Source organism: Musca domestica, unplaced genomic scaffold, assembly GCF_030504385.1.
Source record: "Musca domestica strain aabys unplaced genomic scaffold, Musca_domestica.polishedcontigs.V.1.1 1, whole genome shotgun sequence".
In the NCBI taxonomy this organism is placed as follows: Eukaryota; Metazoa; Arthropoda; class Insecta; order Diptera; family Muscidae; genus Musca; species Musca domestica.
The window spans coordinates 7,725,520-7,752,021 of NW_026712114.1; the positions used below are offsets into that span (position 1 = coordinate 7,725,520).

General features: G+C 35.2%; 3 protein-coding genes across 4 annotated transcripts; 2 read left to right on the forward strand and 1 right to left on the reverse strand.

Moving 5' to 3' along the window:
- Positions 1-378: 378 nt before the first annotated feature.
- LOC101897820 (uncharacterized) lies at positions 379-7,198 on the forward strand. Its single transcript, XM_059118513.1, has 5 exons — positions 379-628; positions 684-863; positions 927-1,121; positions 6,718-6,894; positions 6,965-7,198. Exons 1-5 carry the CDS (start codon positions 539-541, stop codon positions 7,175-7,177), a joined length of 855 nt encoding a protein of 284 aa, XP_058974496.1. The 5' UTR covers positions 379-538; the 3' UTR covers positions 7,178-7,198.
- Positions 7,186-15,377, reverse strand: LOC101896593 (head-specific guanylate cyclase). Its single transcript, XM_059118510.1, has 8 exons — positions 15,307-15,377; positions 14,265-14,540; positions 14,126-14,199; positions 9,161-9,401; positions 8,736-9,105; positions 8,493-8,677; positions 7,648-8,432; positions 7,186-7,586 (listed from the first exon to the last, which is right to left on the reverse strand). Exons 2-8 carry the CDS (start codon positions 14,424-14,426, stop codon positions 7,382-7,384), a joined length of 2,022 nt encoding a protein of 673 aa, XP_058974493.1. The 5' UTR covers positions 14,427-14,540; positions 15,307-15,377; the 3' UTR covers positions 7,186-7,381.
- Positions 15,378-19,185: 3,808 nt separating this feature from the next.
- LOC131800807 (lysoplasmalogenase-like protein TMEM86A) lies at positions 19,186-25,258 on the forward strand. Of its 2 annotated transcripts, none has more exons than XM_059118525.1 (5): positions 19,186-19,535; positions 24,321-24,487; positions 24,545-24,735; positions 24,801-25,018; positions 25,091-25,258. In XM_059118525.1, exons 1-5 carry the CDS (start codon positions 19,488-19,490, stop codon positions 25,229-25,231), a joined length of 765 nt encoding a protein of 254 aa, XP_058974508.1. In that variant the 5' UTR covers positions 19,186-19,487; the 3' UTR covers positions 25,232-25,258. The 2 variants fall into 2 exon arrangements, with proteins under 2 accessions (XP_058974508.1, XP_058974513.1); XM_059118530.1 differs by having other exon boundaries at positions 19,186-19,508.
- Positions 25,259-26,502: the final 1,244 nt, after the last annotated feature.

Here is a 26,502-nt window from a genome sequence, read left to right on the forward strand (position 1 = left end):
ATTCAAAGTTCGCCCCGGCCGAACTTACAGCTTTTTTTTTTGATTACTGTTATTTTGATAAAATTCTACATATTGAAATATTTGTGTAATACCAAAGTTAGTTGCGAAAATTGTTCTATTTTAAACATGAACCCCGATATCATACCCATTTGAAATTTATTTACATTTTATGGCCCTCAACAACCATTGTGTCCGTCCCTTCCACTATAAATTTATTACACAAAAATAATAATAGAATAAACGTAACGTATCATTTGATAACAATATCAATTCAATATGAGTTCGCTGGCTCTCTTGCACGGCTGTGCTCTTCAACAGTTATTTAAAACAAAAAAAATCTTTGGTCTTGGCCGAGAGTTCTTATCAGAACAAAAAATAAAGTTGACCCAGTACTTCGTAACCATTGTTGAATACAACTTCTACATTTTAAAGAAAAAAATGTTTATTGCCCGACGTGTTGGGGTACGTTTTTTGAGCAATGCCATTTAAATTATTGTTAAAAGTAATTAATGTGAATCATTGTTTTCAATAATACACAATGAATATTTATAAATTGATGTTTTTCCAAATAATTATATTAATAAGTGCGAAAGCCTCATGTGGGGATACAGATTATGATGCATTTTCGGTAAGAAAAAAAATATATTTTCCTGGATTGAATAAATGTATTCTCCCTTTTGCAGAATATAAGCAAAGACTTTAGTTTACCGGAATCTCTAAAACGCTTTGCCCGCATGCGTTGCTTACAAACATATCCTCAGGCGGATTTTCATAATTTTACCAACACTCATGACACCCAGTGTTTCTTACAGTGCTTCCTCTATAAATTGGGCTTGATGAATTTATCAACCCGAGGTTTGGATGTAAGTAGACCATTTTATACACCTTGATATGAATTTAGTAATACATTTTTGTGTTTTTTTTAGAGTAACAAATTCTTGGATTTATGGGACGACATCGATGAGGCCTTTGAGGAAAAGTGTATGGACAAATTTAAATTTGATGAACCCTTGAGTGGCAATTGCGCTGATACCTACCACAAATTAATGGAATACCGTTCACATTGTTTGGAGCTATTTGAGTTTACATTCGGTCAGAATAGTACATGGAATTCGAAAGAGGTAAGTTTTGTGATATGTAATTTGGTAGCTTCCAAATACTGGGACAAGGCAACAAAGATTTTAGATGGACTGAGCCGAGCACTCATATCCTGTAGCACCTTATATTAAAGGGAAGTTCCTCAAGACCTTAAACGAATCCTGTAAGATTTTCAAATTAATATCAAAGCTCACCATCAAGATTCGAAAAAAAAGTTTCGGATTTCAAAAAAAAAAAAAAAAAAAAAAACAATCTAGTAAATAAGCTGTAAGTTCGGCCGTGCCGAACTTTAAATACCATCCACCATTTGGAACGAATTTGGCAATTTTCAAAAAAAAAAAAAAATAAATAAATAAAATAATCCGTTAAAAATTCTGTTAATATCTTAAAAATACCAAATGTAGCCGTCATATTAGAGTCTAAACGACTACGTGGGCCTGCAAAGGCAACTTTTGTCATAAACCATGACAATATTCAAATGCGAAAGTTGAAAAAATCGGTGAATAATGTAGCGAAAATCATCATTATGGGGGGGGGTACTATTATATGGGGGCTATACCAAAATGTGGACCTGCACAGACAATTTTCTGTCACAGACTGTATTTTCCAGTCGTAACATGAAACAATTCCGGTGAAAAATGAAGCTAAAATCATCAAAATTCCAAATTTTTGGGAGGTACCGTTATATAGGGGCTATTTTCTATCATAGGCTATAGTATCCACTACGAATAATGTCCCTAAAATCATTAAAATACCGAATATCGGGAGGTACCGTTATATGGGGGCTATATGAAGACGTGGACCTGCACAGACAATTTTCTGCCTTAGTGTGCAGTATCCGTTACAAACTTCAAATACCAAATTTGAAACAATTCCGGCGAATAATGTTGCTAAAATCATCAAATTACCTAATAAAGGAAGATACCGTTATATGGGGGCTATACAAAGGCGTGGACCTGCATACGAAATTTTTAGGCATAGACTGTAGTACCCATTAAAAACTTCGAATACGAAATTTGAAGCAATTCGGGTGAATAATGTAGCTAAAACCATCAAAATACCGAATATAGGGAGGTACCGTTATATGGGGTCTATATGAAAGCATGCACCGAAATGGCCGATTTACGAACTCAACCTGCCTACTGGCAAAATACATATGTGTGCAAAATAGAAATATAGCTTGATTATAACAGACGGACACACAGACAGACGGACACACAGACAGACGGACATTAAATCATCTTCGAATTTTACGCTGATCCAGAATATATGTACTTTGTAGGGTCTATAATGAATATTTTGAGGAGTTACAAATGGAATGATAAAGCTAACATACCCTCCGTGGAATGGTGGAGGGTATAGAAAAAGGCGTGACAATTTAGTGTGATAATGTAGATTAAATTTTAAAAATAGAAGAATAACAAAATTAGAATATTATCTACATCTTGAAATAGCCGAACATTATTGATTGACTACTTAAGTTATTTCCATTTTTTAAATCAGTTAGAGAAAGCAGTAGAAGTTTTCAAAATATCCTAAAATGGCATTTACAATTTGCTACAGAGGTTGTTATCTATTGCGAACTTTAAAACTCAAATTTGAAACAATCATCAAAATTCAAATCGAGAGATGTTGTCATATGGGGGTAGTCTTATGCCACGGAAGGTAGAACTCATTAAAATTACTACATACCAAATTATAATTTGATTTCAAAATAGAGCTAGGAAAAAGGCAGCGTTCTGCAATCTGTGATAGAACCCGGTACAAACTCTAACTACGAAGACAATTCGGTTACAAAATGTGGTCCTCAAAGTATACGAAAACGTAGACCGAGATGATCCAGTTACGAACTTGACGAACTGTTAACCTTCTGCTCAAATCGTTCTGAAGACATCATCATTTCAGCAGACAGAAGGACATCGCCAATCGCTGATCAAAAAAATAGATATATTGTAGGGTCTAAAGAGAGAATTTCTGGGAGTTTCAACGGAATGGCAAAGTATTAACCTCCAAAATTAGGTTGAGGGTATGCAAAAGTAGAGATGGGAGTAAAAAGTTATCTATGGTATTAAAATACACGAAGTTTGATGAAAATCACAGCTTTGTTTCGCATTTTATAGAGATTATAATTTTCCAAAATGTTCACCCCATGTGAGGAAGGTATTAGAAGGGGTGGACAAATAAATTCCATATTAACATTAGATCTCTGATTGAGAGAAATATTTAAATAAACCAAGTTTGAAAAATATCGCTGAGCTGTTTCAAATTTTATGAGAGATATAATTATTCAACATTTTGACCTGTTGTGGGGAAGATACTAGAAGGAGTGAACCGATATATGTCATTTTCGCACCACATCTTGTGTTAGTGGAAATATTGAAATGGGTGAAGCTGAATGAATGAATCAGATGTTTTTTCGCGTCTTATGGGAGTTTGGGTTATTCTAAAATTTGACCCGTTGAGGTACCAGAAGGAGTAGTCCTATATATTCCATCTTCATATCACTTATTATGTTAGTAGAAATATTGGGATATGTGCAATTTTAAGTCGTTGTGGTTATTCCCTTTGTGGAGGAGGTGCCAGAAGAATTGGACCGATATCTACCATCTTCACAACAGATCGCGTGTTAATAAGTACAGGGTGAGATAAAAAACCTCAAAAAAGTCAAACGGCATAATTTTTACATTTTTTTAAATTTTATATAATGAAAGCAGAAAAATATCCGAAAAAGCATCCAATTTTAGAATAAGTTTAGATTTGTTCTAATTGGTCACCTTTGGCACAATTTATGGCCTTCAAATGGCCAATGAAAACGTCACACGCCGCCGGAATGTAGCTCTGCGGTATTTTGGCCCATTCCAGACGAAGCGCTTACTTGAGGTGATCGACACTTTGGTATTTTTTTAGTGCCAACCTTGGTTTCCAAAATACTCCAGACACAATCCAACGGATTTGTATCCGGAGATTTTGGTGGTCATTGTGCGCTGAAAAAGAAGCAAGCAACCTCATTTTGTAACCATTCTTGGGTGGCGCGTGCTGAGTGCGATGGTACTGAGTTCTGTTGGAATGTCCAAGGTCTGCGGCCAAAATATTTGCATGCCCAAGGCTTTAATACACCCTCCAGAATATTTTCGCGATAATATTCGTCATTTATTCTGATGCCACGGTCGAGCGGAGAGCTACAATCGGCTTTTATAGAGGCCCACGCCATCACCAACCGAAAGTGCACATTTTCAACTGACCTCTTTGGCAAGTAAACACGATCATTTTGTTTGTTTACAAACTGCTGGACAACGCAAGTTTTCTCATCGTAGAAAACCAAATTCGGCAGTTCACCACTTTCGGCCAAGCGAAGCAACACTTTAGTTTTTTTGAGTCTATTTTCATTCTGTTGCGGTATAAGTTCTTGCACTCTTTGGAATTTCAATGACTTTACCCCGAGCTCATTTTTCAATATCTACCGAATGGAATATTGTTCAGCTCACGAGCCATTTTTCGGTTACTGCGACGCGGGTTTCGATCAAGTCGCTTCTTTACTTTTCGAACCATTTCTGTCTATAATAGACATAGAATTTTACTCTGATCAAAAAATTCACTGTTATGGGGACCCCAACATTTGATGCATTACAGTCTAAATGACAAAGTAAGCTTGAGGTGGACAAAACTAGATCCATAAAAACAAATTCAAAAATTCTAAATTACAGCCTATTTGAATGGAAAATATTCCAAGCCATGTCACATAAGGACTCTATAAATCGATGACATCATTGATAGTTGTGCTATACCCATTAAGTTTCTAAATATTAATTAGTAGTAGTACTATTAGTAGTACCATTGTGGTAGTACTATTTAGTACTTTTCGTACATTATGTGATACATACACTACACTCCCAGTGATACTTATATCAAAATACATAGCTCCAGCTCTGTTCCCAAATTAAGTACTACTTTAGTACTTTTCGCCAACATATTGCACACATTTCCAGAACGACTTCTTTATCTAATACACCCATGTACACTTACAATGATCCCTACACTAAATTGTAACATTCCAAATATTGGAACCCCAAGGTTGACATTGTCAAAAAGTTTAAGATATTTGAGCAGTTGAAGTGAATGAAATGTATTGGTCAATAGGGTAGAGCTAAAATTCTGAAATTTTGAATGAGTGTCACTGAGATTAGATATACCAAAGATTTTCAAAACTATAAATATACTAAAAATACTTACAAGCCGCAAATTTGGTATTATGTGAGCGGAAAAGGATAAAATCTTGACATTTCGTATTAGAATTAAGTTGGGACAAAATTTGTTACAATTCGGGTTTGGGAGAATGGATAAAGCTGGAATTTGATATTGGAGGTGGTTTAGGAAATATATACTAAAAAAGTACGAAAAGTTGTAAATGACACTAAATTTTGTATATGAAGAAGGGATAGAGTTTGAAGTATAAAGTTTGGTCACCATTTTTGAGGTGGGGTTTGAGAAATGAAAGTGGTTTGGAAAAATGTATTAAAAAGGTACGAGAAGTACTAAATAGTATTAAATTTGTTATTAGGGTTGAGATTTGAAGGTAGTTTTGGATATGTGCTACAAACGTACCAAAAATTCAAAGTTGTAATAAATTTCGTGTATGAGGAAGGGATGGATTTGTAAATTTGAAATTTGGTAATGGGGTCAGTTTTTGTGAGGTGGGGGGTTGGGATATGAAAGTGGTTTGGAAATATGTATTAAAAAAATTACGAAAAGTACTAAATAGTATTAAATTTGGTATTAGGGTTGAGATTTGAAGGTAGTTTTGGATATGTGCTACAAACGTACCAAAAATTCAAAGTTGTAATAAATTTCGTGTATGAGGAAGGGATGGATTTGGAAATATGAAATTTGGTAGTAGGGTTACTTTTTATGAGGTGGGCGTTGGGATATGAAGTGGTTTTGAAATATGTATTAAAAAAGTTCGAAAAGTACTAAAAAGTATAAAATTGGAATTTGGGGAATGAATAAACCTGGAAATCTGAAATGGACGTCTTTGATGTCGTGTAGGAGTGACGAAGCAGAGGGAAATATGAAATTTGGTAATACGGTCCAATTTGGAAGCTGGGGGTTGAGATATGAAAGTGGTTTAAACATGTATTAAGAAAAGTACGAAAAGTTATTTGGTATTAGGGGAAGGAATAGAGCTGAAAATCTGAAATGGACATATTTGATGGTGTGTAGGAGCTACGAAGCGGAGGGGTTTGGGATATGCAGAAAAAGTGTACCAAAATTACTAAAATGCACTAAATTTGGAATCATTTGAGATTGTCTGAATGGATGTAGAATGTTGGTATGCAAATCAAGTTGTGTGGTTTTGGGAGATAAGTGTTAGAGCTGTAGTAAATTCGATACAATATAGGTTTTGGGTGAACGGATGGAGCTAGAATTCTGTAACTGGATATGAATGGTCACTGGTGGAGTATACCAAATACATATGTGTGTTTTTAAGAATTTCGTACTTTAAGTTTACGAAAAGAATTAAAAGCTACTAATTTGGTACCATGATGTGTTTTGACGTATAGAGATGGGATCTTCATATTTTGTATTCGATTCAAAAGAAACGGTCTTTTTTATTATTTGTAGCCTTCCAAATCAATTGGGCAATCCGCATCGGAGTTCTGCGATTCCATTGAAGAAGGTGTGGAAACTGTAACTGAGAATTCCCAGTCACCTGAAATTAGCTTTTTGGGACATTACAAAAGTAAATTGGAATGCCTATTTCAGAATTATCATTATTTGGATGGCTATGGGAGAATTGATGTAAGTATTTAAAATTTTCACAAAGTATATGAAAATGAACTCGATTGTGTTTCATCTTTTTCTAATTTAGGAATCTGAAATAATTTTGAGCTATGAAGAAGCCCAAGCGAATAGTGAAGACAGACGGCAAGTGATTAAAATGTGTGTCCATCATGCCAATGGCAACTATCATGAAAACAATCTAAAAGATGAAGTATTTGAGTTGCAGACATGCCTTAAGAAATACAGTCCTGAGTTTCCACTGGTCAGCCAACGAAGAGATGAAGTGTCACGGGAATATTAGACAAGACATCCAATGCGTTTAGGTTTATTGAATAAATTTCTATTTTATTTTAGATTAAATTAAACAACAATCTTCTTCTTTTAAGTTCAGATTTCTTTTGCAAATCTCGCTAAACATTTAAAATTGAGTAAATATGGACTGTGGGTAATCGTACCCTCAATGCCCATTATTTATAATCGGTACGCTTGTCTCCATGTTCTCCACTTAAGTTTCAGTTGCTGGGGTTTGTATGGATTTCATGGCTGCGGTAATGTGGTCATCCAACGGCAAGCTCTCATCCATGGAAAAGTGGCGATAGTGATCCATGAAATAACAGGTACCATTGTCGGCATTGTGGAACTCCTTGGGCAAGAAGGAGGGATCTCGTGCCTTCAAATCGAATTCATAGCCAGGATATTTTATGAGCCATCTGGAAAAAAAAACAGAAGGTATAAAATTTACTCTAGTGGTTATTTTATAGCTTTACTCACTCCCTGGTCGTGGGACTAACATTAATCCGACAGGCCTCACTGCTGGACTCAAACTTATTGGCAATGGTAACATTGTGACCAAACAGACAATAACGTGGCATTTTTCGACCCACAACACCAGTCAATACGGTGCCAGTATGCAGGCCAATACGCATCTTGATTTGTTCACCATCATGGGTAATGTGTTTGGAACAGGCATCAATCATTTTCAAAGCCATCCAAGCCACCTTGTGAGCATCGTAGATCGAGGCCCGATGTAAGCCACTGGCCACACAGTAGGCATCACCAATAGTCTCCACTTTGTAGACATCGAACATATCACAAAACTCATCGAAATCCTTGTACAAGCTCTCCAACATATTGATGACCATGAATGGTGTGGCCCTGGAACAGATGCTGGTAAAGCCCACAATGTCACTGAAAAGTATAGTGACATCTGGGTAGGTTTTGGCATCAATGCTGGCGCCCAACCACAGACGTTCGGCAATCTCCGCTGGGAAAATCAAATGCAAGAGGCTGACATTTTTCTTACGCTCCTTGGTGACGGCGGCATTGGCTTCCTCAATGGAGCTCTTCAATTTGTCCATGCGTCGGCGTAGGCCATCTTGGGCACGGGCCTGTTCACCCACCAATATTACCTCACGAGTGGCATCGTGCAACGGAATATCGGAAATGAAGAGACCATTGCATGTCAAACCATCCAAGCCATCAAGGAATGGTGAACCCATGAAGAGCAATGAATTGGATTCGGGACAATGGACCATTTGGCCCTTGATCTCAAGACCCTGGAAGGAGAAAGGTTTTCAAATATTAAAAATTTCACAGCTTTCTTTGCTTAAGCTTACCTTGGCTGTAAATTCCTGGACATCGGGAGGGCTTTTCAGGGCAATCAAAAAGGGGGTGCAGGTGCGGCGCACAATATCCCGAAATTTAAGAGTCAAGCCTTTTGGTCGCTTAAAATCAAAATAAGTGGTGGCGTGGCAGCCGAACTCGGCCATATAGGGTTTGTAAAGCTTACTGAAACCACGACCTACCAAAAAAATATAATATTAAAAAATATCAGAAATATGTGGACCTCGTTCACTCACCCAATTGTACCAATTCCAAGTCCTCATTCATAATAAAATGCCATGGAAATGCCTTACAAAATGTACTGGAATTCATGGTCAAATCCGAGGCATTGGTCGAATTACTACGCTGTACTGGTCCCTCCACAGATTTACTAACGACACGCATCTCACGGGCATGGCCATCCTTGGCCAACGAAAACAGATAACGATAACGGCGATTATCACCCTCCACAGGTTCAATTTTTATATTGACCTGGACATTGAAAAGAATTCTTGTAAGGGCTTTCAGCGAACCCAACAAAAGCCAGGCAATAACGGGTCGTTCTGAGGTAAATATCAATTCACCATCACCGGCACACACGAAGCCTGTGTCACTGCTATCATCGTCCTGAAATTTTAACATATTTATTTATTTTCTTCAAAAATATTAGTTTTTACTTTACCTCTTGAAATTTCAACACATCATAGACCCCATCCAGTGAACCCAAGAATTCCTGCAGTTCAGTACCCAAACATCTGAAGGCTCTTTCTATAATACCCGTGCAGCATGACGTTACCAACTCTTCGCCAAGCAATACCAGAATTTCACTGGCACTGGATTCATCCATTTCCAGAAGGATTTCCTGAATATCAGCCAGGTAGTCGTAGTTGGGATAGGTCTTTAGGGTCTCCAAATCAATTTGCCTGAAAAAAAGAAGGACATTTTAAATTTGACAGAAAAATCACAACTTGAAAAACTGCTGGAGTAACACAAGATAATTTTTATACCCTCCATCTTACAATGGAGGGTATATTAAGTTTGCCATTTTTTCGTAACACCTCGAAATATACGAAAACACTTCTTTAACGGCATTCTATGATAACAGAATTTGCTCAAACTATGCATTTGGAGTTCGTAATAGTCACCACCCACTCTGGCAGATAATTGGCTGTTGAGGTCTAGGCTTTCGTACATCTTCATGTAACTGTAAGACCTGATTTTGTGGATTGTTATATAATAGCGGCGTTTTTCAAGGAATTTTTTATATTATTAAAGCTCCTTCAAAATGGAGGATTGGCTGAACTTAGCTGATTTTTTTACTTATTCTTTATTAGAACCCGATACCCGATACTGCCACAGCTAAAATCTTGAAATTTTGGGTGATGGTTAAGACTTAGTGTCAGTTAAGACGGAGTTTTTTGAAATTCGTACTAGAACGGTACGAAAGAACTAAAATGTACTAAGTATGGTAGCCTTTGTATATGAGGAACCAGTAGAGCTATAACTCTTAAATTTGGAATGAAGGTCATTGATGGAGAGTATAATGAATGTACCAAAGGGACGCAAGGTAGTAAAATGTACTACATTTCCATTTCGTATCATGTGAACGGTTAGATCTAAAAACTTGAAATTTGGAATGGAAATCAAGGTTAATCAGTAGTGGGAGGTAGTTTTGGAAGTAAATGTGGTACAATTTGAGTTTGAAGGAACGGATGTAGCTGGGATCCTAAATTTTCGAAATTTGTATTTATATGTACGAAAAGTACTAAACGGTACTAAATTTGCTACAATTTGGATTTGGTTGAACCAATAGAGCTGGTATCTTGAATTGTTATTGTCGGAGTGTTGGATTGGGATATGGAGCTACTTTTGAAAATTTGTACTTTTATGTACTAAAATGTACTAAATTTGGTACAATTTGGATTTGGAAGAACCGATAGAGCTGGAATCCTGAATTTTGTAATTAAGATTAATGCTGGCATGTAGGATTGGAGTATGTAAAACATTTTGGAAATTTGTACTTATGTGTACGAAAGGTACTGAATAGTACTACATTTGGTATTGAGTGAACGTATACAGGGTTACCCATATTCGACGGACCCATCTGGCAACGCCATAACTTTTGACAGAGATGTCACATCGCTTAATGACATACCGCGTTTGAAGCGTCAGTCCAAGCAGATTTTTACCACGCCACGCCATATAAAAGTCGACCAAGGCGATCGGCCGAGAATATCGCTGCCGTACGAGCCAGTGTTGAGAGGTCCCCAAGAACATTCCAAAAACGCCGTTCACAGCAGTTGGACATGGCTCGGTCCACTTTACAACGGATTATTCGCATTGATTTGAATTTGTTCCCGTACAAAATTTAATTGACGCAAAGAATGTTGCCTGCGGGCAAGCCCCGTCGATTGGAATGGGCCCAAAGGGCTCAAAGGTCCGTCGAATATGGGCAACCCTGTACTGCTTGAAATCAAAAATTTGGCATTAGCGTCACTGTTAGTTTGTAGACTTGAGATTTGTATGTGGTTTTCAAAAAACGTACTAAAAAGTACTAAAAGATACTAAATTTGGATTTTGGGCAAGGAAATCTAACTCGATCCCTTGGGGGATTTAAAAATACGTACTAATAATCACGAAAGGAACTAAATTTTATTAACTTCGGTATTTGGGGAAGGAATAGAGCTGGAAATATGAAATTTGCAGTGGGATTCCTTGATGTTGTATATGAAAAACAAACTAAAGGGTACCAAAATGCACTTAAATTGGTACCATTTGAAATTATGTAGGAGATTGTGGTAAAAACGTGAAATATGGTGTGAGAATCAATTCGTGGGAAAAGGGTTGATATAAGTTGGTGGTTTTTGAAATGCGTACTTAGTATAAGAACTGTACTTAATGAAATCAGCTTATAACAATCCGATAATATTTAAAACTTTAAAACCTCCCTTTAAATAGAATTATTTGTCATAAAATTGGTCTCAGAGTTATTCTTTATCACATTTTACTTTAAGTCATCAAAATCCACATTTCGCATTTTTCGAAGGAAGAAACTTTTTGAAAAAAAAGACTAGAAATAGAAATAGCGTCAACATGGGGTCAAAAGTTGAGGATATATCGGGTCACATTTTGGAATAGCCGCTATAAAACGGTACCTCCGGATATTCGATATTTTGATGATTTTCGCCACACGGATTTGTTTATATAAAGTTCAACAATTATAATACACAAAATTCTAGTGTTTTATATTTTTTAGATTGAACAATAGCATTGTTAATGATATACATTCATTTTTAACTGAAGTAGAAATATACTCTTAGAGTTCCCCTTTTTCAACAGCTTTTTTTTCTCAGAATACTGTTAAATGAGGTTAGTTCTACTTCCTAGGGCATTCCTTGACATTCTCTAACTTTTTCCCATAATCTTAAAAGCGTTTGTACATCAAAATCTGTTAAAAATGTTTGCCAAAATCTTGCAAATTCCTCAAAATTCGGTGTACGATTAAATGGGAGCAATATCAAAAACATCTTCAATGTCGACAATTTTTGGCCCATAAATGTGTTACCCTATTCCAAAAATAAATTTCAAAAAAATCGACTTTAAAAATTTGGTAAAAATTGTCCAATGAAACAAGATCGGGTTAGACTTTTGAGGAATTTATATCAATTTGTGGACCGATATAAACTTATTTTGCAATGACATCAAGTATCCAGATACCAGATTTTAATAAAAAATACACTTTAAGTCTTCGGTAATTTTTTCTTTAAATATCGGATATCGTTATCTGAGGACTATGTCTAAACGTGGACCAATCTACAAATTTTTTGATACATTATTATACCCTCCACCTTGAAAAGGAGGGTATCCATCTGTCTGTCTGTTGAAATCACGATACAGCACACACATTTGACATAGAATTTCAAAATTTGGCAGAACAATTTATATTTTATATTAGTATTGAAAATCCGTATTTTGATGATTTTTGTCACATTTTTCCAAAAATGTGTATTTGTAGAAAAGTAGTATAGAAAAGTAGAAAATTATGTGTAAGTCAATTTTGGTTTTATACGCTCATAGCGGAATCACAATATTTTCGATATTTTGAAGGTATTTTCATATTTTTATACCCTACAACACTATGTGTTGGGCGTATTATAAGTTTGATTGGGCCAAAAATTATGTAACACCTCGAAATAATGGTTTCCCACATAGGAAAGTATATATGGATCTTCCTAGCTCGCCGAGCTGAGCCGATCTAGCTATGTCCGTCCGTCCGTCTGTCCATTTTAATCAATCAAGCTACAGGTCGCAATTATGAATCGATCCTCACGAAATTAAAAATGGAGGTGGGGTTATGGTCAGAATAGAACCCTGTTGTTTTTGGAGATGATCGCACGACATTTAGGGGTTGAAATGGACCAAAAACAGAAAAATTCTTGATTTTGCTGTTGCTCTATAGGCCACAATTATAAACCAATCGACGCGAAAATTTACATGCAGTTACAGTTTAGGAATGGGCAGAAACCTACCAATTTAGGTGGACATCGGACAATAATTAGCGGGTAAAATAGACTCTAACTTTTATGTAAGAAAATAGGAAAATTTCCACTAAACCGCGAATATATTCAATGCTATCCAAATCACAAATACATTAAAATATCACTTCTGACCTTTACGGTGATGCTAATAGCCAAGAAATCGGATATATAGCAAAATAGGTACAATATATATGTAAAACAATTTATCTTATTTATTCTGCTTATAAATCCAGAACCGCTGGGCCGATTTTCACAATTCCCATCCATTCGAAATGGTATCTTGCCAGAAAACGATAAAATGTAAGAAAATCGCGGAAAAATTGGTATATACCATTAAAAAAGTGAATATATTTTGTCGAATTTTTTCAATTTTTGTCATATTTTTTATCGCATGCGATTTTTTCAATTTGACTTACAATTTTGAATTGTAAAATTTCTAAATTTGACTACGTTTTGAGGGTATTATATGCATATCGCAATTATCGTCCGATCCTCACGGAATTTTGCATGGGGGTAGGGTTAGGGTCAGAATTAAAGCCTATTGTTCTTAAGATGTACATTTAGAGGTGCAAATGGACTAAACAATTTAATTTTTTCTAATTTTGTAGTCGCTCTATAGGTTACAATTGAAACTAATCGACGCGGAATTTCGCATCAGAAGAGAGTTAAAGTCAGGGAAGAAGTCTAGCATTTTGGATGACTGCAAAATGGACCACAACTTTCGGGTGAAATTGTTTTGACTGACAATTAACAACACTACGGAGTGCATAAATATAGGCCGGGGCTCTTTGACTTTATTTCAAAAACGAAATCTTCCAAAATGGATATAAGGGGACTTCGAACATATTGTAGTGTTGTAGGGTATTCAACGGTCGGCCCCGCTCGACTGTAGCCTTTGCTTACTTGTTTTTCTGTAATTTTGGTATTTGAGATATATGATATTTTTGAGAGTATACATACAAGAATATTTCAATCTAATTTTTTTGGTATTTCATATATCTTCCAGCTCTTATTATTCCCCCACAGGTAAGGTGAGGGTGCAACTTGAAAAAATATCAAAATATCTCAATTTTCCCTAGGCCTGCTTTAAATTGTCATGTTATACTTACAGCTTGGATATATTTGGCCAGTTTTTGCGATACTTCAATATAAGTGCTGTTACGGCAGTATTTAAATCTTCATTCTGCAAATAAATATAATGCAATTGTTTAGACAATTCAAATCCATGATTTTCTCATTGAATTTTACCGATGGCGCTGTCAACAGCTGTATTGCCATTTGCAAATGAGTCAGCGTCAGAGCATCGCCGGATTGTTCCTCATCTTCCAAGGTCCAATTGCCTGAAGGTTCTGTAACCACTGATGGTTGGCGTGACAGTGAATCGGCACGGCGAAAGTAAGGACAGGCCATTGTCGCACAGTTTACAGGGTACTTAACCCACACCGAGCAAGCGAGAGGGAGGCAGCAGAAGGGCCTTTTAAGTGGTCCTCAGAATTATGGCAGGCAGACAACCGGCAAAGCAATCTAAAAGAAGGAATAAAAAAACCAATGTGAATCTGAAGACCAAATGGAAATCAAGCAAAAGGTGAATGGTGAACGGTGAACAATAGACAATGAGTTTATAGCACACATCGACACACACACACGCATTTTGCATACACCTCTGAAATGTATTCTATTTTTAGTGTATGTGTGTTGGTTTGTTTGTTTGGACACATGTAATATGCATATTTGTAAATTTCTTCCAACAATGCAATTTTCATTTCATTTCCAAGTTCAATGTTAAATTTGTGAATCTAAGAATAAAGGAAATGCAAAGGACAATCCAATGTTATGTCCTTTTCACACAAAAAGATGAAGGGTCAGCACTTAAGCAAAAATCTTGAGGAGATTACATGGCAAAAATTAACTAATTTCTGGTTTGCATTCACACAAAGGACATTTCCTTGTTTGCATGAAAAAAGAAAACTCTTTACATTAATCTAATTTCAGTGCAATAGGGTCATGTGTATACTCCACATGAAGAAATGGAAAAACTAAGGATACACACACAATGTTCTTTTTTTACTTCACTCGTAACTTGCAACTCAGAAACTTCCAAGAAATTTGTTTGTTTCCATAGGTTTTATTTTAGCTTTTACAAAATATATTATTTCTCTGTTATTTTGTATGGTTTTTAAGATAATCTTAATTATTATTGCATTTTTATATAGTAACTTCCAGTCTATTTTCACTTTTGTTCTTCGCACACACAAACACACACACGTAGCTACACTTGTTCAGGACCTACCTTTAATAATATAAACTTGTTTGTTGTACAGCTTTAAAGGAACTGTATGCTTATTTGTTAACTGACCAAATGTGTCAGTAGGTTTCAATGTGAAAAGCTTTCGTTTTCAGGATATGCTCTTGGGCGCAAACTCTATTACATGCATTCAAAAATCAAAGCTTTCGCAAAGCTTTTATCCAATGAAATTTGCACGCTATACATGATGTTTAGTTTTCTTAATTTTTTCAAACATCTTTATTGCTTCACAGAAAATCCCTGCAATCATTAAAATCAGGGGTATATTTATGTAAGAGCTATACCAAGACGTGAAGCTATATTTATAATTGTTTGCAAGGAGCTTTTCTTTTGAAATTTGGAACTGAAACACGATCCGATTTTCTACCCTATGGTCCCACTAAAGTACAAATGGAAAAATATATGTCACCTTTAGATAGCAACTAATGAGGTTTCAAATTAAAAAAAAGTAAGAAAGTTGTAAGTTCGGCCGGGCCGAGCTTTAAATATCCTCCACCATTTGGAACGAATTTGGAAATTTTCAAAAAAAAAAAAAAATAAAAAATAAATAAAATAATAATAATAATAATAATAATAATAATAATAATAATAATAATAATAATAATAATAATAATAATAATAATAATAATAATAATAATAATAATAATAATAATAATAATAATAATAATAATAATAATAATAATAATAATAATAATAAAACCGTTAAAATTTTAAAAATAGCGAATGTAGGCGTTACATTAAAGTCTATACGACGACGTGGACCTGCATAGGCAACTTTTGTCATAAGCCATTACAATATTCAGATGCGAAACTTGAAAATAAATGAATAATGTAGCTAAAGTCATCAAAATATCGAATATCGGGAGGTACCGTTATATGGCGGCTATACGAAGACGTGGACCTGGACAGCCAAATCTCTGTCTTAGGCTGTAGTATCCATTACGAACTTCAAATACCAGATTTGAAACAATTCCGGTGAATAATGTCGCTAAAATCATCAAAATACCGAATATTGGGAGGTACCATTATATTAGGGCTATACTAAAACTTGGACTTTCATGACACATTTTCAATACCAAAAGTCCTGCAGACATAAAACATATTTAAGTAAATTTTATCAACCTACTTTACTTCGTTCGGAAGCTAGAGTGATTTCCACAGACGGATAGACGGACAGACATCGCTAAATCGACATAGAATTTTATGCTGATCAAGAATATATACTTTGTGGGATCAAAAATGTATATTTCGTAGGTGTTACAAATGGAATGACAAACTTAATATACCCTCCATACTATGGTGGAGGGTATAAAAAGCCCATCAAAATGTGTCTTAAAGCTGCACGTCCCAAAAAGTATATCAAAATTATCTCAAAATATTCGTTATAAGGTTGATTTATATTGGGTTTCAAACAGACCATCAAAAACCTAACTTAAAGTTCTACCTTTGGAATTATAACAGTATATCTAAATATATTCCTCTGAGATCCACATTTGGAGTTTTAACAGTCCATCAAAACATATTTCTAAAAGATTCCCTTTTGGAGTTCCAACAGTTCATCATCTTCATAATAAAAAAGTCTTCCTAATGAATGAATTTTAGTTCAAATTTCTATCTCAAAAAACCTATCTTCTACGTTTGAAATTCCAAGGTGCATCAACAAATCTTCCTTATAGACCCACATTTAGAGTTCCAACAGTGCATCAAAGTTTATTTCTCAAAGATGTCGCTTATATTATCAAAATAGCGAAAACAGGGTGGTACCTCACGTTAAATGTGGGATCTACGAAGACATGTATCTGCATAGATTATTTCATGTCATAGGTTGAAGTATCCATTACTACCTTAAATACGAAATTTAAAACAATTCCGGTGAATTGTGTCACAAAAATTATTAAAGTACCGAATATAGGGAGGTATCGTTAAATGGTGGCTAAACGAAGACGTGAACCTGCATAGGTTGTAGTACCGATTCCGAAAATCAAATATGAAATTTGAAACAATTCCGTTGAATAATGACGCTAATTTTATCAAAACACCGATAAAAAGGAGTTACCATGAAACATTTACAAACTTAATCTGCCTACTGACAAAATACACATGTGTGGAAAATTTTCGCCTTCTATATCAATTTGTCCATTTTGGTGAGAATTTTCCAGAAAAAAAGTTTTTCGTGATAGAATGCAAGCGTGATTTTTGTTACGAGTGGCTATCGTTAGAGAACTCCAGCATTTAAATGTGAATAAATCTTTTGTGCCTTGTACCATCGCTCGTTACTGTGATACTGGTAGCGTAGACCGACGTCAAGGTAGTGGACGGAAGAAACCAGCAACATCAGCAGAAATGGTTCGAAAAGTAAAGAAGCGACTTGAACGAAATCCGCGCCGCAGTTACCAAAAAAAAAAACATATTGAAATATTCCATTCGACAAATATTGAAAAATGAAAAATTTGGTTTACTCCGATGAAAAAACATTCGTTGTCGATCAGTTTGTAAACAAACAAAATGATCGTGTTTACTTGCCAAAGAGGTCTGCTGAAAATGTGCCCATTCGGTTGGCCACAAGAACTCAAGCGCCGGCCATGGTGATGGAGTGGGCCGCCATAACAGCCGATGGTCGCTCTCCGCTCGTATTTATCGACCGTGGCATCAGAATAAATGCCAAATTTTAAGGCGAAAATATTCTGGAGGGTGTATTAAAGCCTTGGGCACGCAAAAATTTTGGCCGCTGACCTTGTACATTCCAAAAGGATTCAGCACCATCGCACTCAACACGCGTCACTCAAGAATATTTACAAAATGAGGTTCCTTGCTTCATTTCCAGCACACAATGGCCACCAAAATCTCCGGATACCAATCCGTTGGACTAAAGTGTCGATCACCTCAAGCAAGCGCTTCGCCGGGAATGGGCCAAATTATGGCGTTTGACTTTGTTGCAGATTTTTTTATCTCACCCTGTATTTCGAGGAGTTACAAACGAAATGAGAAAATAGTATGTTGAAGTGTTTAAAAATATTTCTGAGAAATCCACGTTTAGGGTCCAATTGGCACACCTATCAAGAAATGTTGTATTGTTTTTATTTATTTTTTTGAAAAGTTAGAACAGAAATATGATTTAAATGTTCTTTTTTCTATCCAAAGTTTTTGCGAAGCCCTCGTGCGACCTCAGAACAAAATCTATCGCAAAGGAATATGAATCTAATCAGCACGGAATTAGCTGGATTTCGTGAGTTTAGGGATTTTTAGTGTTCTGCCGCATATATCAACCTTCATTTCGGTTTCTCAGCTCCCTGAGATTTGAACCTAATTTTAATTAAGTATATATTATAATGAAGCCGGGTCGAACTTGTTTTACAATAGGATATTACACGTGTCAGGTTTGCCGATTGTCACATAAAGAGTAGGTCACACAATAAATAAAGCTCGGTTCACCTGTTGATTGTTTACATTACGTTTCAACATTCAGTGATAGCATAAAATGAGCTTTCTCTCAAAATAACAAAAAACCTATTCCGTGTCTCTTTTCTCTCACATGCAAACTTTCTCTGAGTTTTAAATTTCACGAGAGTGCCAAAGTGGGGTTGTTCAAAAAGAGCTTAATTGATAAAAAACCCACCAACCGAGAGAGCGTTTTGAAAGAGCGGGAGGCAAAAAAACAGAACGCATTTTATAAAAACAAACAAACAAACCTCCAACAAATAAATAAATTTGTTATGTTTGTTATCTGCCGTAAAGCTCTCTTTGTTGCTAGTGTGTATGTAGCTACCGGCTCGAGAGCGAGATAAATAAATATGTATGTATGTAAGTGAAATTGTCAAATGATAAAGCCAGCTAGACCTTTGGCACTAATTAGATGCATGAGTGAGAGTTTTCGCCGTAGTTTAGTTAGTTGCTGGCAGTCAATTTAGTTAAACGCTTCGTACGGCACCAGGCACGCTTCAGAAAAAATTTGCCAGTGTAACGTGTTTGTGGGTACGTGTTCGTGTGTCGGTGTGTTCTTTTGGGTTTGTGAGTGGGGTCAATCACTTGAGTATCTGGCTGCGCAAAAAAAAAAAAAAACGGTGAAGAAAACAATAGCAACATCAACAAAAGTGCACGCAATTTTTTCAAAACATTGTCGAGAAAGTGGCTGATTCTGTGGAAAATCATTACCGGAAATTTACAAAATGACGGATTTAATTCACCTTGTAAGTCCTCATCCGCCCCATGCAGAGGTACAGACATCCAAAGAATTTAGTTTTTTTTTTCTTAATTCATGGTTATTGCTTTTTGGCTTTTAGTTTTGATATTGGCTTTGGAAAATTATTTTAATCATTACTTGTGCTTCCAATTGTTTGCCAGAAATTCCATGGATTTCTATTACCTTTGCATGCTTTGTGGATATTTTGTTTGATGTGAATTTTACGAAATTTAAAAAAAAAAACAACAATTGCTTGAATTTGCATTCCTTACTTATTTCTAATTATAGCTATCTACCATTCATGTTAATTGTGATTTATGGTCCAAATTGTTTTTTTGTTACAAAACAAGGTCCTATTGCGCGCCCTTTGTCCATTTGTTATTGTCGAAGGCGAAAATTGTATGTTTTCCTGTGCGTCCTTGACCTTGTCTGTCGGTGTGTGTTCTGGTTCTGTGCGTTTTTGTGCAACAATAACATATTTTTACAAGAGAAGAGCTTTTTTGATAACCAAAAAGGATGAATATGTAGATGAAAGAGCTTTCGTATTGCAAAAAGGATAGGTATTCAACTTAAAACATAGGTTGTTCTAAAGAGATGTCATTGGAGTTGCCTAGATAATGATGAGAAATACATATTTATGTCTCTTATAATGTTAGCTTTATGGATTATGGCTTACTTGAGCTTGGGGTAATGTTTCACATATCCAATAGCAATGATCTGAATTTCATCCTCATATCTCAAGTGATCAGCTTTTTGGTGTAGGATGCCATTTTCCAACGAATATTTAAAACTAGTTTCCTGCCAAATCAATTTTTTTAATTTTGACACTCAGCGGGTAAATGGGCGATATGTAAATTAATGGTCGAATTTCAATACGCATGCAACAATATAACTCTCATAAAGTCTTATCGCTTTTACTAACAACAGTGTCGTACAGTATCGTTTTCAGTAGATTATCGAAAATATTTGTCTTTGCCACCAATGATTCTGTAGTTTTCGACACCCATTGGCATATACTTGATCAAACTTATCTATAGTTGGTCTTTAATCTAATCACCGTTATTTATAGCTTCTTGTTGGAGATTTGTTGAAATATATGGTTGCTATCCGATTAACCAGTGGAAACGAATTTCTCTATTTTAGTTTAGCCTATATATTTTTTTAAAACTAAAAACATTTTATCAAAATTTTACATTGATGTCCTTTAAAGTATTAATTGACCAATCACTAATCATTCAAATTAATCGTGAAACTATTAAAATTAAATTACAGGCCGAATGTTTCGGTAGACCGATTTTTTAAATACTCGTGTGATTCTTGTTATGGAATATAGGCAAAAAGTTATATAAAAATTAGCAGGCGCCCGCTAAAATTTCACTTTAAAATTTTAGATTTGGTCCAACAGTTCTTTTTTTGTGTTCAAAATTGGTATCATTATTTCTGAACAACATTTCCATACAAATCTTTATGCATATTACTAAATTTTCCACTGCACCAGTTCACTTTATTTTTCATGTTTAAATGTTTCCTTTAACGAAAATGATAATCAAAAAATTTACCAATTCTTTGGTTTTGAAGTTACCGAAGAGCATATTAGTCAAACCCTTGCACAATCCAATTTTTCTGCCCAATACTATTTCAACGTCTTTAATAATAATAATTGGCCATATCTAAATCTTAGAAACCATCAAAGTGCTCAATATCAAATTTCAGAATTCAAGCTCTGCACTTTTCTTACGTTCACAGTATGCTTTTCCAAAACCATCTCCTTTTCTCAGCTACAATAGGGACATCCATATCAAATATCAGGATTACAGCTCTATCCCTTTATACAATAAAAAATTAAGTACTAGTTAGTACTTTTTGTGCAAATATAGTACATATTTCTAAAACCTCACAACTTGAGATACCAACAAAGACCTCAATATTAAATTTCGGTATTCCAGTCTTATCCCTTCACCCAATATCTAATTTAGTACCATTTAGTACTATTCGTACAAATATAGCGAGTATTCCAAAACACCGACAAATCTTAAACACAGATACAAATTTCAAAATTGTAAGTACATTCCATAAATTCCATTTAGTACTTTTCGTACAAACATAGTAAAAATTCCCGAAATCACTCCGTATGCTTAGGCTTAACACGAATAGCGACCCAATACCAAATTTCAGATTTCAAGCATTATCTCACCAATTTTGCAAAAAATACTATTTAGTACTTTTCGTACACATGCAGTAAACATTTCCAAAACCATATCTTCATAAAAAATCTTCCACTAACAGGAACCCCAATACAAAAATTTACCTACATCATAAATCATACATACTTTTCAACCCTGATACTAATATCAAATTTCCAGTTTTTAGCTCTGTCCATTCACATAATGGGACCATTTTAGAAGTTTTGTTCGAATTTATAAAAACCCTGTACTCCATAAGATACTCTCTTTCCATATTTGAGAAAGTATTAAATGTTTAGTACTTTTCGTATCCTTTTATTACGAATTTCCTAAAATTTCAAAGGTTGGAAAGTATTCTGGAAGTTCGTAATAAGAGGGTGCCATTAGTATTGGTGGAATGGCATGCATAATGTGTCACTGCTTTAGTGTAGCATAGATGTAACAAAACCGTTTTTAGGGATTTCGAATGCTAAGTCTACGAAAAGTACCAAAAGGTACTCATTCCGTCTTCACATTTTGCATATCTGAGTCTTCATTATTTTATGTAAAGTTCTGAAATTCGGAACAATACCTTGTTATTGGTATTGAAAATGTGGTGTATCGGTAGACGTTTCGGCATAAACCTCATAAAGATGTACCCCCTGATTTTGGGCATTTCAAAGGTTTCAGCAACAATTTCCAAAGGAATAAACTACAGTTTTTCAATTTGGGTTCTCATTAACTAGAATCTCTTCTCTATAGTTTCTTTTTAACTATAATCTCTAGGTAGTTTCTATACATGCCCAGTACTTGATATATCATCAATATAAAGTTTATTTTTGGTATTTGGAATGTAAAGAGGAGGAAATCTACTTGAAAATAGGATTTGCATTTTTTTTTTAAATTTTATTGAATGAAAGCAAAAAATGTCGGAATGTTCGAATTGGTCACCTTTGGCACGAATTATGGCCTTCAAAAGGCCAATGAAACCGTCACACGCTGCCCGAATGTTGCTCTTCGTTATTTTGGCCCATTCCCGGCGAAGCGCTTGCTTCAGGTGGTCGACACTTTTGTATTAGAGCCAACCTTGCTTTTCAAAATACTCCAGACGCAATAGTCCAACAGATTGTTATCCGGATATTTTGGTGGCCATTGTGCGCTGCAAATTAAGCGAGGAACCTCATTTTGTAACAATTCTTGGGTGGCGCGTGCTGAGTGCGATGATGCTGAGTCCTGTTGGAATATCCAAGGTCTGCGGCCAAAATGTTCGTGTGCCCATGTCTTTAATACAATCTCCAGAATATTTTTGCGAGAGTATTCGGCATTTGTTCTGATACGAGCGGAGAGCGACCATGGGCTGTTATGGCGGCCCATACCATCACCATGAGTTCTGGTGGCCAACCTAAGATGCACATTTTCAGGTGACCTCTGTGGCAAGTAAACACGATCATTTTGTTTGTTTACAAACTGCCGGTCAACGAACGTTTTCTCATCGGAGAAAACCGAATTCTGCATTTCACAACTGGCCAACTCTTAGCTCTTTTGAGTCTATTTTCTTTCCGACCCCGACTTTCAATATTTGCCGAATGGAATATTGCGATATATTCAGCTCACGAGCCATTTTTCGGCCATTGCGACGCGGGTTTCGATCAAGTCGCTTCTTTACTTTTCGAGCCATATCTGCTGATGTTGCTGTTTTCTTCCGTTTACTTCCTTGGCGTTAGGCTACGCTACCAGTATCACGGTAACGAGCTATTATGGTAGGAGACACAAAATTTTTATTCACAGTTAAATGCTGGAGTGCTGTAACGACTTGTGGTTTTCCAGCCAAACAGCTGTCGGAGGAGACGTTTAAAAATGACAACTGTCTGAATTTGGTTGCAGTTTTTTCGTCTCACCCTGTATAATTGTACGAAAAGTACTAAATAGTATTTCATTTGGTATTGTGTAAAGAAATAGAGCTGATATTCTGAAATTTCATGTCGAGATCACCGTTGGTGTCCGGAATTGTGGTATGGAGGTGGTTTTGGAAATGTGTACCATAATTGAATGAAAAGTACAAAACGGTAACAAATTTGGTATTGGGTGAAGGGATGGATATAAAATTCTGAAATTTAATATATACGTTAAAATAGTTATGAATAGAAAAATTGGATGTGGGTCCATTGTGCAAGGTTTTATTAACATCCTTCTCGGTAGACTTCAAAATAAAAGAGCTTAAAGGTTTTTTGTTGTAAAGGTAAACATTTTTTCATTATTCTTTCCGAAAAAGTAAAAAATTTGAATAATATATTAAACCTTGAAAGTCTAAGAGTTACGTACGACGTGTGAAGTTTGGTTAAAAAATTATCAAACTGTACAAATGTTGCATTTTTAGTATTAAAAAGACCTAATAAGCATTGTTGGACCAAATCTAAAATTTTGAGGTAGACTTTTCGCTGACGAAGTACCGGGCACTTGCTAGTTGTTTCATATGCATGACCTTCCATACCATTTTCAGCAAATTCTCAAATCTTCAACAAATAACTTATAAGACTCCTATGTATTCCCAAAGACAAGGCTTTGGCTGGCACTTTAATTCATTCTATAACATTAGATAGTTAGAACTATTTCTATTTTTTATTAAATCTTAATTTTATTCTTTACTCTTCCCCCAGTGTAAAAGTCAAGCTCTCAATTTGGCACCCTTTGTCAATTTTGTGGTTTTGTACTTTGCTTTTGTCAGAAATCCCCACGGTGAACTATGGACGACCATTCTGAAGTGTGCACCCATTGTAAGTCTTATGTTTTTCGTTGTGATGAAGGGATTCGCATTCAACAAACAGTAAGTAATGATCTGATATTAAATTTAAACATTTTGATTAATTTTCTATTTTCACAGGTACAAATATTCCCTGCTGATACTCATTGGCCTGGTATTCTCGTGTGGTGGTGATGTTCTGCTCAATATTGATATGTTCCCACATGGCATGGGTTCATTTGCTGTTGCTCAAATCTTTTACATATCGGCATTTGGTTTAAAGCCGCTGAATTGGAAATTGGGCATACCCTTTTTTGTGTTATGGGCCGTAGGTAAGGATCGGAAATTTAATATATTTTGGGAATAAAATTAAGTATTATTTTTGAATTGATTTTAGCCATTGCTGTTGTTGCCAAACATCTTGAGGGTGTCTTGATTGTGGGAATGCCCGTTTATGGCTTCCTCTTGCTGACCATGTGTTATCGTGCCACTGCCCGGACCGTCCACCAAAAAACTCCCCTGTTTATTTTGTGTGCAATCTGCAGTGTATTGTTTGTGGTGTCTGATGGTATGATTGCCTTGGATATGTTCTTGCTATCAATTCCAAATGCAAGGGTAAGTATGGAAGACATTTGTGTTCGGAATCAAAGATCCCAACATAATTTTGTGTAACTTTTCTCTTTCCAGCTCTGGATTATGATCACCTATTATGCAGCTCAATTTGGCATTGCCCTAAGTACCACCATTGACATATCGAAAAAGAAGCCCGGTATAATGTCACCCAGAAAGGGACGTAACAACAGCAGTAGCCGTCGTCGTGTCAAATAAAAAGACTGATTTAAAATAACTTCCTTCCTTCGAAAACCAAAACTAATTAAACTTACAAACAACAAAACCAACAAAAATTTTCAAAACAATAACAACCATATAAACCCAATGTCTCTTTGTATCCACCAAACAAAAAAAATGTAACCGAAATACTTCCATTATCTGTGTATTATCAGAAAATATAGTAACATTTAGAGGAAAAAATCAATACTTAATTCAAACCTGTTAACTAGTTGTAGATAGTTAAATGTTTGTTAATCCACTTATCTTCCAAAATATATACATATACAAATTGTTAAAACTCAATTTTAAAAGACAAAAATATATTTAACTGCACAGTGACGTATCATTAGATGATTTAATCATAAACAAAAACAAATACAAATGCCAATTATTTAAATAAAATTATATAGATATATGTATATATTATATAAAAATGAAATTGTACATATTTTTTGTAGATCAATGTTGTACGTTTTGAAATCTTTGTTAAATAAATGTAACTTGAATATAAAGCATTACTTTTTACTATATACCAGACCAGCAAGTGCCTGATACTTCGTTAGCAAAAAGTCCATCTTTAAATTTAAAATTCGTTTCAGCAATTCGAGTTAGGCCTTTTTCCAGATAAAAAAATGTATTAAAGCTTTCATACACTGTACTAAATTTTCCGACATTCAAGGTTTTATACATTATTCAAGGATTTCTTTTGTCGGATCGAATAATTGACAAATGTTTAGGTTTTACACTAACAAGTCTTCAAAATCTTTTATTTTAAAGTTTACCGAGGAGGATATAAGTAAAACTATTGCACATTGGACCCACATCCAATTTTTCATTTCTATCCCAGAAACCTACAGTGGCTCTCTATATCAATTTCGGAATCTCATCTCTATCCCTTCTCCTAATATCTCAATATCAAAGTTGAGTATTCCAGTCCTATACCTTGTCCCAATAACACATTTAGTACTTATAGTACAATTATAGTACCTATTTCCAAAGCCACTTCCATATATCAATTCCAGATACCAATAGAAACCTCAACATCGAATTTCGGTATATCAACTCTATCCTTTCACTCAATACGGAATTTAGTAAAATTTAGTACAATTATGAGTACACATTTCCAAAACCACCCTCATATCTCAATTTCAGATACCAATGGAGACCTCAATATTTAATTTCAAGATTTCAGCTCTATCTCTTCAGTCAATATTAAATTCAGTACTATATTTGATTTGATACAATTAAAGTACACATTTCCAAAACCA